At 36.6% G+C, this 13,832-nt stretch overlaps 2 protein-coding genes across 2 annotated transcripts; one reads left to right on the forward strand and one right to left on the reverse strand.

Annotated features, from left to right (window-relative positions):
- Window positions 1-249: 249 nt before the first annotated feature.
- On the forward strand, window positions 250-6,351 carry LOC132556306 (methylthioribose kinase-like). The gene is made up of 8 exons (XM_060220688.1): window positions 250-336; window positions 1,301-1,429; window positions 2,828-2,957; window positions 3,182-3,353; window positions 4,007-4,244; window positions 4,576-4,723; window positions 4,895-5,003; window positions 5,514-6,351. Exons 1-8 carry the CDS (start codon window positions 250-252, stop codon window positions 5,659-5,661), a joined length of 1,161 nt encoding a protein of 386 aa, XP_060076671.1. The 3' UTR covers window positions 5,662-6,351.
- A 2,232-nt stretch (window positions 6,352-8,583) lies between these two features.
- LOC132556318 (zinc phosphodiesterase ELAC protein 2 homolog) lies at window positions 8,584-13,832 on the reverse strand. Its single transcript, XM_060220702.1, has 6 exons — window positions 13,771-13,832; window positions 12,683-12,752; window positions 11,856-11,976; window positions 10,942-11,014; window positions 9,292-9,439; window positions 8,584-8,740 (listed from the first exon to the last, which is right to left on the reverse strand). The coding sequence occupies exons 1-6, from the start codon at window positions 13,806-13,808 to the stop codon at window positions 8,681-8,683; spliced, it is 510 nt and encodes a 169-aa protein (XP_060076685.1). The 5' UTR covers window positions 13,809-13,832; the 3' UTR covers window positions 8,584-8,680.

A 13,832-nucleotide genomic window follows, 5' to 3' on the forward strand; every position in this document is an offset into this window, starting at 1 on the left:
TGTGTCCACTTGTAACATTATAGTTGGTCAGACTTCTCCAGTGGTCAACTGTACATGTAAACCTTGACCGATGTGTACACATAGTGGGCCGGAGCCCAACACGTACCACTTGTTATGTCACTGTATCTTGTTTCATGGATTGAATAACCTCCACGCCTTTTGTTTCCTAGTTTCGTTATCTGTATATATCACACGTGTACACATTAGGCAGAGGAAGGCGGAATCTGACTGGTCACCACACGTTATCACATGGCATCTGTAGGCAAAACTGTAGGTGACACCGACCAATTTCTCAGGGTTGTAACGAATCACTCCCACCTCAGTGATGACCTCGCTGTAAGTATACATGCATTGTGCCTGACGGTCAAGCAGTTTAATTAAATCAATACGTAAGATTAGTGTTGCTAGTTGTTTACATGCTGGGACTCTCTCACAGATAGACTGTTACGTAATATATAGGTCGCCAGACAGGTAACTCGGATGACAGGCGGATGTGGACGATTTCCGCAGGTCAAACAATTCGTTTTATTACCTTAAAACTTGTTTCTTCTGTATTGTACGGTTGTTATCGACAAATAACCCCATGTGAAGTTACGTAAAGAATAATAAACATTTCGATAAGCAAATACAAGGGAAGTAACTCGTTCAAAACATCGGTGAATGACCATCAAGGTTTCCCGCGCTCTTCAATTCTATGTATTCTACCGTGGAGAGCTTTACTGGAAAACATTAAAAAGGCATAAAAGTTTTGTTTAATATCAAACTATTTCATTGATATATTACTTCCCATTTGAAACTTAAATCTGTTAACGAACACCACATTCTCTGATAAGATATGACTTCGTTTTCATAACCGCTTACGATTTGATTATGTTAATCGATTTTTAAACAAACCATGCTACTGATAAACAAACAATGAAGATCACCGGCTCCATCTTGGACTATCCACTGGCCCGACTAGGTTTTGGAAGTTCGAAATTGATGTAATAAAACATAAAACTAGAAACGTTAAATTCGTTTTAAAAATATCACGATAAACATGATTCATAATATAAAAACCAACACGGAATACTTTCATTCTTTTCCCAAGAATTCAACGACGGTATCAAAATTTAGGTTCAAATCAAGCATAAATTTTCCATAAATCGGGGCTTCTGATACTGCACATAGCTAGTTTCATCAGGAATATTACTCCCCACCCCCCGCAATACAAATGTTATTGAACACCATGTAAAAAGGAAGTTAATAAAACACCGTCGCTGTAGTAGAATAGTAAAAGACATATAATTCTTTTACCAAGTTTGCCCGTGAGCCAGGTAACTTGGAGGTGGTGGCTGTAGGAGACGGTAACCTCAACGATGTGGTCAGGGTTATGGAAAAACAGGGCAACTCCAGTGTCATCATCAAGCATGCCCCGCCCTTTATCAAGGTAGGTGTACTTTTCATCTTATCAAGATAAATATTTCCTTTCTTTATGAGGTATGTATACTTTATCAAGGTAGATATTTCCACCCTTTATTAAGTAGATATAAATTATCAAGATAAATATTTCCATCCTCTATCAAGTAAGTATACTTTATCAAGGTAGATATTTCCACCTTTATCAAGTTAGTAGGTATATTTTATCAAGGTAGATATTTCCACCCTTTATCAAAAAGGTATACTTTATCAACGTAAATATTTCCGCCTTTATCAAGTAGGTATACTTTATCAAGGTAAATCTTTCCGCCTTTATCAAGTAAGTATACTTTACCAAGGTAGATATTTTCACTCACTATCAAGTAAGTGTACTTCATCAAAGTAGATATTTCCACTCTCTATCAAGTACATATATTTTATCAAGGTAGATTTTTCCACCCTTCTATCAAGTAAGTATATTTCATCAAGGTAGATATTTCCACGCTCTATCAAGTACGTATATTTTATCAATGTAGATATTTCCACCGTTTATCAAGAAGGCATATTTCTCTCCTTATCAATGAAGGTGTACCTCTCCCTTTATCTGGGGTCTGCTGTATACCACGATATGAACCAGATTTAAATAAAGTTTATATTAAAATCTTGTATCAGACATTTGTAAGTTTAAGCACAACTATTTCTTCTCACCTGATGCTGTGACAGAACCACATGGAAATCATTGTCACAGTGTCTAGATTGAAGTAATTTCTCGGTAAATACAGCATGCGAAGTATGCATGAATAACTGGTACAACTAGTTTGACCTTTATATTGGGAGGGATATTACAGTTAACATCAAGTTTTGATCACTAGTAATGGCAATTCCTTCCTCTAATTAAAAACGAAACTTCTTGTTCATTTGTTCCAGTATATTTAAAGATTGACATTATCCTCCTTGAACATATCGATCAATGCCCTTAGAAATTAATATTTCATCAAAGTTACTATTCTAAGATATAATGATCATTTAAGTATACAGGACTTAGAGTTCAACTTCAAAGGCATAATTTACCATTAGGACAACCAAGTGAACTTGCACAAATTTTTGATATTCAGATGTTGTGATCTCTATTTGATGGAACCTGCTCATGGTTTCTAGTGTGGTGTTTGGGGGCTTGGCAGTGAGTGGAGATATATGTTTTCAAAATATGTTCATAGACATTCTTTTAACATCTTTTTAATCTCCTTCCTGGAGAGTTCAAAACATAACACTAGAGTTAACTCCCCTGTACTGTAACTGTCACATTTCCGTGGCTCTCAATAATGTATGAATCTATATAACATTCCCCAGCCAAATTAAAATTGGACCATGTTATTTTATAAACTTGGTAAATGGTCATTTTTTAACAAAATTTGTTGTGTTTATGCAGTGTTTGGGTCCAGAATATCCTCTTACAGCTGAGAGAGGTACAACTGAATACCAAGCACTGATGAGGTTTAATACTGCATCGCCCGGTTGCTGTCCACAAACCTACTTTTATGACACAGAGGCCAGCCTCAGTAAGTTATGTATCTAAATTATCTGTAAAGCATGTGCTAACCTCTACAAGTAGAGTGCATTGACTTTAATTTTGACGTATAAAAAGGAATCATTGACGACATGGAATAACTTATAAATATGACAGATACATGGATTTTTTTATCTATAGAAAAAGTTTACAACCATTACATGGAGCGTAAAATTCAATGATGATGTAAATAACCAATTGTTGTTATTATCCTAGTCTGCATGGAAGATCTAAGATCATACAAAGACCTACGCCGTGAAATGATTCAGGGTGTTTGCAGTGATGAGGCCGTGAAATGTATTGCTAAACACATTGCTATTGTGCATAGAGAGAACCATGTCTCCAAACTCAGCAGTGCTGACATGGATGACCTCATCAATTTGTTCGGGTAAATTTTTTATCGACATGGTCTCAATAATAAAGGAGAATTTAGAGTATGATATATATAATGATATGATTATCGAGACAGATGCCTTTAGTCTCCCCAAACTGGTTAAGTCATAAAAATATTTTCATAATTGCATGTACACATACCACTTTACAGTACCTGATGGATATATTTTTGATTATACATTGTCTTTACATTCACCTGTCTTCTCTAACGTAGGAAAAGTGGGACAACAACGTATATGTGAATGAATAATGTTTTTGGAAATTACATATATACATCTAATGGGACAGATTTGTGCAAGAGAGAGAAGAAATAAAAGAGAGCTACTTCTGATTGAGAATTGTACTGACAAATTAAGGTCACTAGTCCCTCACTTATATAACTGGAGAAAGAGTGTTGGAACTCTAGTTTTGTGTTGTCCATCTGTCCTTCCATTATTTGTGCGGGCTCTAGCTTTTACACTGGTCACTGGAACTTCATACTTTGGGTATTGATTCACCTTGGGGTGAGGCAGTGTGCCAAAAGTACGTCCATCTGGTCTATATTTTTGAAAAAGCTTGTATGGGCTCTATCTGCTACACCACTTGTCACATGAACTTCATTCTTGTATTTGGGTTAGGGTTTATTTGTTACTTACGGCATATTTGTAGGTACACAGACCTGGTACAACTCACAGAGCAGTATGTATTTACCAGGCCCTTCCTTAAAGATGATCCCACCAACAAATATTCTGAAGAGGTTGGTTCCCGTGCCAACTTAGTGTATGATAATCCACAGGTTCTAGCTAATGCAGCAAAAATGAAAAAGGTCTTCTTGGAAAAGAAGGAATGTTTGATACATGGTGATCTTCACACTGGGTCCATAATGGTATACAACGATTCAGCAAAGGTGAGTCAATACAGTTAAAGATCAACAAAATTGCTCTGTTTATGGACTCAAGATCATTAATTAATCCTGCAAACAATGTGCTTGTTTAATGCTTCTATATTTCTTTATTCAATTGTATTGTACTGTACTAGCTTAGGTTATATAGAGGTAAGTTTGATAGAGTGGCAAAGATTATAGCTTTTAATCTGCAATGATAACTGTTTCCAGTTGGTGGATGTTGAGTTTGCTTTTAAACCAGTTGATGGACACTGAGTTTGCTTTTTAATTGTTTGATGGACACTGAGTTTGCTTTTTAATTATTTGATGGACATTGAATTTGCTTTTTAACCAGTTGATGGACATTGAATTTGCTTATGTGGGACCTGGAGCATTTGACATAGGATGTCTGATAGCCAATTATATAATGTCATATTACCAACACATGTCAGAAGGAAACCGACAGTTTGCTTATCGCACTATTGACTTCTGTAAACTTACAGGTATGTATAATAGACCCCTACTTGTCCATTACCAGATTTTAAAGTCCTCATCGGCATTTCTTAATTTAAAATCATAAGTTCATATACAAACCAGGTACTGTCCCATGTTATTCATTATTGCATGGTTGCAATATTTTATTTTTATATCAAACTTGTTTTTGTTACACCCAGGGAAGACATATTTTGAGAACATGACCTGTAGTACAGGGGATGTGGAGAGCTACAACAAAAATTTCATGTCTGAAGTTGCAGGATTTGCTGGTTGTGAGATCATTCGCAGGTGAGTAATGATAGCAAGGAATATGCAAACTAAACAATGGTAGATCCAGAGGTTGTATCTGTCATAGCTAAAAAACTTGGAATTATTTTTATTTAACAGCATTCCGAATTAATACTTGATTAATTGAAACACATTGAAAACTGGAGTAGTTTTGATATAACTCTGATAAAAATTGACCATATTATTTTCTACCGAAGCAAAACTGTTACTGCATGAAGATAATGAAATGTTTTATGTAACTTGTGGTAAGATTAACTTACAAGAAAGTTATTCATGGTGTGGGTAAAATTGTAACATCATGGTCTATGTCAGGCTTTTTGTATAATAACCACGCAATATACTAGCACTTCATTCGCATCTTAATGAAACACTGGCTGTCTGCATCAGTGAGATGAATATATTTCTTGATATCAAGGAAGTTGATTATTTAAACCTTGTAAACAAGGGATTTATAGAGTTTATCATACACCTACATGTTGGTGACAAAATGATGCTTCTATATCCTATCAGAATACTTGGAGCAGCTCATGTAGCAGACCTTGAAGGCAGACTCTCAGCTGAAGTTGATGCCCTAGGAGCTGGGGTACGACTGATTACTGCTCAGGAGAGAATAGACACAATGGACCAGCTAATGATTATTGCTCATATGTTGACTTAATATATCAATGGTTGATTGACGGTGTTCACAAAAATTGTTACTGAATGCATTGTGTACACACCTTAATCAGCTCCTGAGGTGGCATTTCATCTAAATGTAATCCCTTCTTAAAATGTAAAACCCTAAAAATGGTGAGTCATAACATGCCAGGATGGTGAATTTGGAGTTTTCTTACATAAAAATGCCACCATTGACTCGATTTTCACCTGTGAAAGCTTCAACAGGACACTCTTTGTTATTATGTCATCTTATTATGAGCTCTAGAAAATGTATACTTCAAGGAATGATTTTTTGTTTCACTGTCCTGTCGAAATCAATTAAACTTTAATGGGAGGATGACCCAATCTTATCACACCTAACCAAACTAGTGTTGGCTCTTTCTTTATATTCATTTCTTAAAAAGCAAATACATTTATTTTTGGCTGTATGAAAAAGTAGTTTTAATATATTTCATATAATATATATTACGTCATTTGTTAAAGCCTTTGTCAGGTATGTTTCTATAAATCTAAACAGTTGTTGAATATCAACAGTGTTTTAGGTAATAGCACGTAGTGATATAGTTGTGTAAGTTTAAACAGTTACAATTTAGTTAAAATTATTCTCTGACATTCCGTCAACTTTCCTTCATCAACTCCAGACTGATATTAAAAGATGGCAAAATGTCAAAATAATCTGGACTGGTCACAATTGTGTGAAAAGCATTTTTTTTTTAATTTTATCAAAATTTTGTTTTGCCAAACAAGAAAATTGACATTTTACAGCTTAATTTACATAAAAAATTGTTATACTATTGTTTAATAATTTCTACATCTTGTACAGTGTTATTAATTACTCGGTACTATTGATTTTACAGGTGTACCATTGATGTATGTTTACATTGTATATCGGTCACTTTCTTCAAAGATGTGTTGATGTTTTGTTAATTTTATATCTTACTTATACAAATACTATAACAATGGATAGTTTTAATAAAATCAAGTAAAAGCACTTGTACAATAATCAGAATGTAATTATTCTTGATGAAATAAAATTAATGTGAAAAATGAAACATTTCCAAGTATCCATGACAGTGATATGAGGTGGACTTTGTCCCTCAATGACTACTGTCCAGTATCCATGACAGTGATGTAAGGTGGTCTTTGTTCCTCAATGACTACTGTCCAGTATCCATTACAGTGATGTGAGGTGGTCTTTGTCCCTCAATGACTACTGTCCAGTATCCGTGACAGTGTTGTGTGGTGGTCTTTGTCCCACAGTGACTACTGTCCAGTATCCATTACAGTGATGTGAGGTGGTCCTTCTCCCTCAATGACTAGTGTCCAGTATCCATGACAGTGATTTGAGGTGGTCTTTGTCCCTCAATGACTGCTGTCCAGTATCCGTGACAGTGATGTGAGGTGGTCCTTCTCCCTCAATGACCACTGTCTAGTATCCATGACAGTGATGTGAGGTGGTCTTTGTCCCTCAATGACTACTGTCCAGTATCCATGACAGTGATGTGAGGTGGTCTTTGTCCCTCAATGACTACTGTCCAGTATCCATAACAGTGATGTGAGGTGGTCTTTGTTCCTCAATGACAACTGTCCAGTATCCATTACAGTGATGTGAGGTGGTCTTTGTCCATCAATGACTACTGTCCAGTATCCATGACAGTGATGTGAGGTGGTCTTTGTCCCACAGTGACTACTGTCCAGTATCCATGACAGTGATGTGAGGTGGTCCTTCTCTCTGAATGACTTCTGTCCAGTATCCATGACAGTGATGTGAGGTGGTCCTTCTCTCTCAATGACTACTGTCCAGTATCCATGACAGTGATGTGAGGTGGTTCTTCTCATTCAATGACTACTGTCCAGTATCCGTGACAGTGATGTGAGGTGGTACTTCTCCCTCAATGACCACTGTCTAGTATCCATGACAGTGATGTGAGGTGGTCTTTGTCCCTCAGTGACCACTGTCCAGTATCCATGACAGTGATGTGAGGTGGTCTTTGTCCATCAATGACTACTGTCCAGTATCCATGACAGTGATGTGAGGTGGTCTTTGTCCCACAGTGACTACTGTCCAGTATCCATGACAGTGATGTGAGGTGGTCCTTCTCTCTCAATGACTTCTGTCCAGTATCCATGACAGTGATGTGAGGTGGTTCTTCTCATTCAATGACTGCTGTCCAGTATCCGTGACAGTGATGTGAGGTGGTCCTTCTCCCTCAATGACCACTGTCTAGTATCCATGACAGTGATGTGAGGTGGTCTTTGTCCCTCAGTGACTACTGTCCAGTATCCATGACAGTGATGTGAGGTGGTCTTTGTTCCTCAATGACTACTGTCCAGTATCCATGACAGTGATGTGAGGTGGTCTTTGTCCCTCAATGACTACTGTCCAGTATCCATGACAGTGATGTGAGGTGGTCTTTGTCCCTCAATGACTACTGTCCAGTATCCATTACAGTGATGTGAGGTGGTCTTTGTCCCTCAGTGACTACTGTCCAGTATCCATGACAGTGATGTGAGGTGGTCTTTGTTCCTCAATGACTACTGTCCAGTATCCATTACAGTGATGTGAGGTGGTCTTTGTCCCTCAATGACTACTGTCCAGTATCCATTACAGTGATGTGAGGTGGTCTTTGTCCCTCAATGACTACTGTGAAGTATCCATGACAGTGATGTGAGGTGGTTCTTCTCCCTCAATGACTACTGTCCAGTATCCATGACAGTGATGTGAGGTGGTCTTTGTCCCTCAATGACTACTGTCCAGTATCCATGACAGTGATGTGAGGTGGTCTGTGTAACTCAATGACTACTGTCTAGTATCCATGACAGTGATGTTAGGTGGTCCATGTCCCTCAATGACTACTGTCCAGTATCCATGACAGTGATGTAAGGAGGTCCATGTCCCCAGTCTATTTCCATGAGTGATTTAAGTCATCCTTGTCTGTTGATGACCCATCCAGGAATGTTACATCATCATTTCCTGATTAAGAATCATTGCCAGAATCCTGTAATATGTTATCTGGATATCATCTATGTATTAAGAATGGATTAAGTAGAGGTGTATAAGGCAGGTCACTCATTCTTACCTGAAACAAAAAAAAAATATTGGAATGAATTTAAGTTCACAAAGTTATTGAACAATGTGAATTTTCTTTTTGTTTTTTACATGTTTTCTGAAGCCTTGATACCGTCTGGGTCCCTCAGTACCCCAGAGATATATATCAAGCCATTTTGATCAATTCAACTTACATCAATGGCCCACGGTCTATCTGTCTGTAAACTATCCTTGTTATCACTATTTCTTGAAAAGTACTGGATGGATCTTTCTCAAATTTCATAAATAGGTTGCCTTTGATCCCTACTTGTGAGAATGATCAGATAAACAAAATGGCTGTCTTTTTTATCTGTTCCAAAATCAAATGAGCATAACAGACCATGGATTTGGGCCAATTTGAATAGCTCACCATCTAGTGATGGTGGGCTTATTAACAGTAAAGGTAGAATTATTGAACACTATTTAGTTCAACACAAATGCAGATGTTTCTCCAGACATCACATGCCATACAAAACTCCATCACTTAGATGGTAACTTTTTTTGCAATAATGTTGTTTGTCAATGATTTCTAAGTAAACTTACTCTCATAAAATCTACAGCAACAGTGACATTGGATTTGGACAGGAGCAGCTCCCTTGTCTGCTGACTGAGGTCCTCATTTACAAAGTTTGTCAAGATAGTGTGTTTAGCTTTCATGCGTTCACTCACATCTATGGCATCTTCTACTGTGCTGAAACAGAGAAGAAGAAATTAATCAGAAGATCATTATTGCAAACATAATGCAAAGGTTATTTTTAACACTGATATAGAAAAACAAAGTTTATTTCATAAATTCTGTGAAAAATACAGCTTTGTTGCATCAGGCTTTTTAAAAAAAGCAAATATTTGAAACAATAAAAAAAAAACATGAGTTTCCAAAGTGCTGTAATCACTCACCTGGATTTGCTTGGCTGAAATTGTTTCATTGAAACTACGGGAACATATAGAAATATCCAAATACACAACACAAAACATATCTATTTTCCTATTGGACTCCAACCCTCTGTCCTAAGGGGGTCAGCCAAACTATTAATACTTCAGACTAAATCATTCCTACAGCATGCTCGATACTCTAGGACTTTCGCTGTCTGGATCCCTGGAACATGTCACGATAAAATTGAAGGCACAAGCGAAGTAATTTGATTGGTTCTAGGGGGAAAAAATTACCAATAACTGGGTGATATGCTCCTTATGAAGATTACAAAGGAGTGAAAACCAACTTCAAAACCATTACACTGTACTGGTATGCGACCTTAAGATTGTTTGATGTGCATCAAAGGACCAAACTAGTCTTTTCGCCTTGTCCACAAGGTGTCGCACATGGAACCTTCAATTTCTGCCATAAAATGATCAAGGGGCGCAAGGAGCGAAAGTGATTTGTAATCCCTGGAGTATTGAGGATGTTCCTACAGGAAAAGTAGTTTGCCCTATTTCAAATATTTGGCCCTGCCCCTCCCTCCCACGGGGCTGCGACCCACCATTTACACAAAACGGATTCCCTTCACCCGAGAATGCTTCAGACAAAATTTGGGCAAAATCCAATCAATCCTACAGGAGAACTGTTTTTTTCCTTATTGTGCCCAGCTCCTCCAGCCACAGGGGGCTGAGACCCACTATTTACACAAAATTGATTCCCTTCCCCTGGCAATGCTGCAGATCAAATCTCATTAAAATCTTATCATTCCTACTGGAGGAGTAGGAATTTTAGAATTTTTTCTATTTTCCTTATTGGGGACCCACTTCTCCCAGCCCAGGGAGCTGAGAACCCACAGTTTATTTACAATGGATTCCCCTACCCCCAACAATGCTTCAGACCTAATAATTCCTTCAAGAAGAGTAGGATTTCAAAAAATTTGCACTATTTCCCCTACTGGGCCCGTTTGCCTCCCAGTCAAGACCCACCATTTCCCCTTCCCAAAAGAATACTTCAGACCAAATTTGGACAAAATTTAATCATTCCTATAGGAGGACTATTCTGACAAAATATGGTCTTAGTAGCGAATTGAAGAAGAATTTGTCATACGGATGCTGCAGTATACCATTTACACAAAGTTATAGCATTTACACAAATATGTGTATATCATGAACAGAAGCTCTTTATTCACACAAGCTTATATAAATTGTTTCATGATAGCTGGTAACATAATTATCATTTTCATTAATGAAAAGTAAAGGAATGTTGACAGTAAATACCTGTGGTAAGATTTCTGTGCAATGTCTTTTTGTTGGAATGTCGCCTCATGGATCAAGATATCGCAGTCAAAGCCTGTTCACAGCAAAGCATTCACTGAGCATTGTCTAATTCACAAAACAAAGTCCCATGTAATTGGTAGTGAAAATGATGCTATAATAAGGATTGGGAAAATTACACTAAGACACAGCTTCAATTAATGTTTGGAAGAATTCAACTGAGACACTGCTGCAACTACGGTTTGGGAGAATTACAATGAGGCAATCCTACAACTAAGATTTACAATTAAAATGGGACACTGCTATTATCAAGGTTTGGGAGAATTACACTGAAAGACGGCTACAAATAACGCTTGAGAGAATTACGATGAGATACTACTTCAACTTAGGTTTGGAACAAACAAAAGAATGATTGGGCAGAAACAAATTTATCTATTTGAAGTAACAGTGACCATATACCTTTTGACCTGAAAACCTGTCACGAACAATTAGGAAGTCTGAGTTTGATCAATCTAAGGAAAGGCAAATCATTGTTCAGAAATGATGATGGATGGAATCACAAAGAGCTGCTTTACAAAATCTTTTATCTTTAATTAGGGGATAATTAGGTGTCTTCATTGTGACATTGAAATCTGACCAGCCTATGGAATTTAGAATTTCTGATATGAAGGTAAAGACTAGTAATATTTTCTATTATTTAACAAAGGCAAACATTCCAGTCACATGCATTAAGTTGAAAGGTAATAGTATTCAAATGAAGGTTTTCTGGTATTCAGTATTAATTTGTAACATTTCAATGAATGTAAATTTCTGGAATACAGTCCTGAGATAAATTAGTATAAAAAATGACAATTTCTGGACATAAAGTGTTTGACTGGAATTTTTGAAATTGTGAATCTTGATAACCAGGTACTAACCTCTCTTAATAAGTTGTTCGTTAGGCATGGTATCACCACTGTACACCAGATGTACTCCAGATGAGTGGCGCAACGACACAGATTTAGCCGGTATTCCATGTAATGCTTCTACTGGTCTTAACTGAAAACAAAAAGAATAAGACAAGGATGATTTGTCTAACATTTGTTTTGTAAAACTAAAACCAAAGGTAGCAATAAAGAAAGGGTTTGACATAAGACATTATGAAAGGAGAAAAACAAATTAGACTCTGTCTGATTTCGACTGTCCTTCATTTAAAAAACAGGGAAACCAGAAAACAGTTGACACTTTGTCTGGTTTTGACTGTTCTTTAAGCCAACGAAACAATCAAAACAACAGACATTTTGTCTGAGTCAGTAGTTTATTTGAACTGACCTCAATCTAATGCTTTTGTTTATTATTTAAAATATATAAATCAAAAGTTGAAGGAAATATAAAAAAATAAAACATTGTCTGGTCTTGTCTAATCTAAAGATCGGCTAAAATTTGGCTCTCCATGTCTACTATAACAAACAAAAAGCAGGATAAGTTCGACCTTGTCTTCTACATTTCAGAGTACGTAAGGTGTTGGTAAATAATGAAATGATTGCGCAAAAGGAGCGGGATGGTGTTGCTTGCACAAACAATATAGTGTTAAATAGTCTCTGTATTAATAAAATTGGCCAATTGGTAGAACTGTAGAAAATCACTTTGGGGACCCAGGTTTGATTCTTATCAGAGCACTCATTAGGAATATGTTTTTACCTGTTCTATCACAGTTTTAACGTGATTTCATGAAGTGGTTTTAAATATCAACACATCTGTTTACCTCATATAAGTTCAGCTCTTTACAAAGATGTTTCACTTCTTCATATTTCCATTTCTCTAATGAATGAAATCTGTGGAAAAAAAAAATCATTCAATTGGAGAAACTGTTCTTATTTATCTTAGTTATTATCAGGTGAAGTAACTGCAAACTTCTTCACATAGCTCAAAATTCATGTTTACTGAACTTGTCTGATTATAAGCTTTTGTGTAAGGTCTTACAATTAATGGTGAAATTCACTTGTCAATATATATTCAAGATAATAAGCATACCTATATTTATATATGTATGTTGCCTTACTGGCTGCCTGCTAATATGAAAATAACATCTTCTCTCTTCATTTGTTGTATAGAAAGTTGTTCTACCCAAATCCGGATTCTGTGCACTTGTCTAATTTCTGCAGTGTTTCGTCATTGAAATTCACTTTTTGCTATAACTTTGGGAGATGTGCAGTCAAAGTAAGTCTGCTTTTACTATGCTTAATTTCTTTATGTTATCTCAGTAACATTTCAGCAGGGGACAAAAATAATTTGTTGAAGAAATCATGCTTGAATATGAAAAGGGTCATGTTTACAGGTTATCAACAGAGCACCGTACAAGTGCTTATAACATGATCCCTAGTTGTGTACAACATCGGCCCTAGAAACTCATTATAGTTTGAGTAGAGTGATTAAACTGTGTAAAGTGAATTTATTGTATGAAGTTTGTCACTTCTTTAATTAATGTCTAGCAAAATATTTTTACACTTTGATCACTGTAGGGTGTACAGGATGAAACAGAAATCAAGAGGTAGATTGGCAAGTTATAACTGAAAACCATGGTGTCATTTCAACCAGGAAGTAACAATAAGCAAGACGACCACAGCTCTGATAAATTGCTTTGACTACACATTTAGCTCCTGGAAATGGGTTTGACAAAGCCCCCTTTCCCCTCAGTTCAGAACTGACACCTATGCAGAGCCCATAGATCCTAGCATGCCAAAACATCGAAAAATATTTCCTCTGTTTTTCCACTAAATGAAGGTATTAAACCAAACAAATGAAAGAAATGACCAATGGTTTGTATGATATTAGACATGGAAATTTACTTACTTTACTGAGTTTAACACACTATTCATCTCCCAATTCATGATCTGTAAGTACTCAAGGATTTT

The sequence above is a fragment of the Ylistrum balloti genome, unplaced genomic scaffold (assembly GCF_031769215.1).
Source record: "Ylistrum balloti isolate Yb309-2 unplaced genomic scaffold, AGI_CSIRO_Ybal_v1 Utg370558, whole genome shotgun sequence".
Taxonomy (NCBI): Eukaryota; Metazoa; Mollusca; class Bivalvia; order Pectinida; family Pectinidae; genus Ylistrum; species Ylistrum balloti.

What these genes read in the sequence shown, in the direction of transcription:
- LOC132556306 (XM_060220688.1), top strand. Translation starts at nt 250, where the DNA reads ATGGCATCTGTAGGCAAAACTGTAGGTGACACCGACCAATTTCTCAGG. An exon ending in ATGCCCCGCCCTTTATCAAG is followed by an intron (nt 1,430 to 2,827) that starts GTAGGTGTACTT and finishes GTGTTTATGCAG; the next exon opens with TGTTTGGGTCCAGAATATCC. An exon ending in TGACTTCTGTAAACTTACAG is followed by an intron (nt 4,724 to 4,894) that starts GTATGTATAATA and finishes TGTTACACCCAG; the next exon opens with GGAAGACATATTTTGAGAAC.
- LOC132556318 (XM_060220702.1), bottom strand. Translation starts at nt 13,808, where the DNA reads ATGAATTGGGAGATGAATAGTGTGTTAAACTCAGTAAA. An exon ending in AGTGTGTTAAACTCAGTAAA is followed by an intron (nt 12,753 to 13,770) that starts GTAAGTAAATTT and finishes TTTTTTCCACAG; the next exon opens with ATTTCATTCATTAGAGAAAT. An exon ending in CGAACAACTTATTAAGAGAG is followed by an intron (nt 11,015 to 11,855) that starts GTTAGTACCTGG and finishes TGCTGTGAACAG; the next exon opens with GCTTTGACTGCGATATCTTG.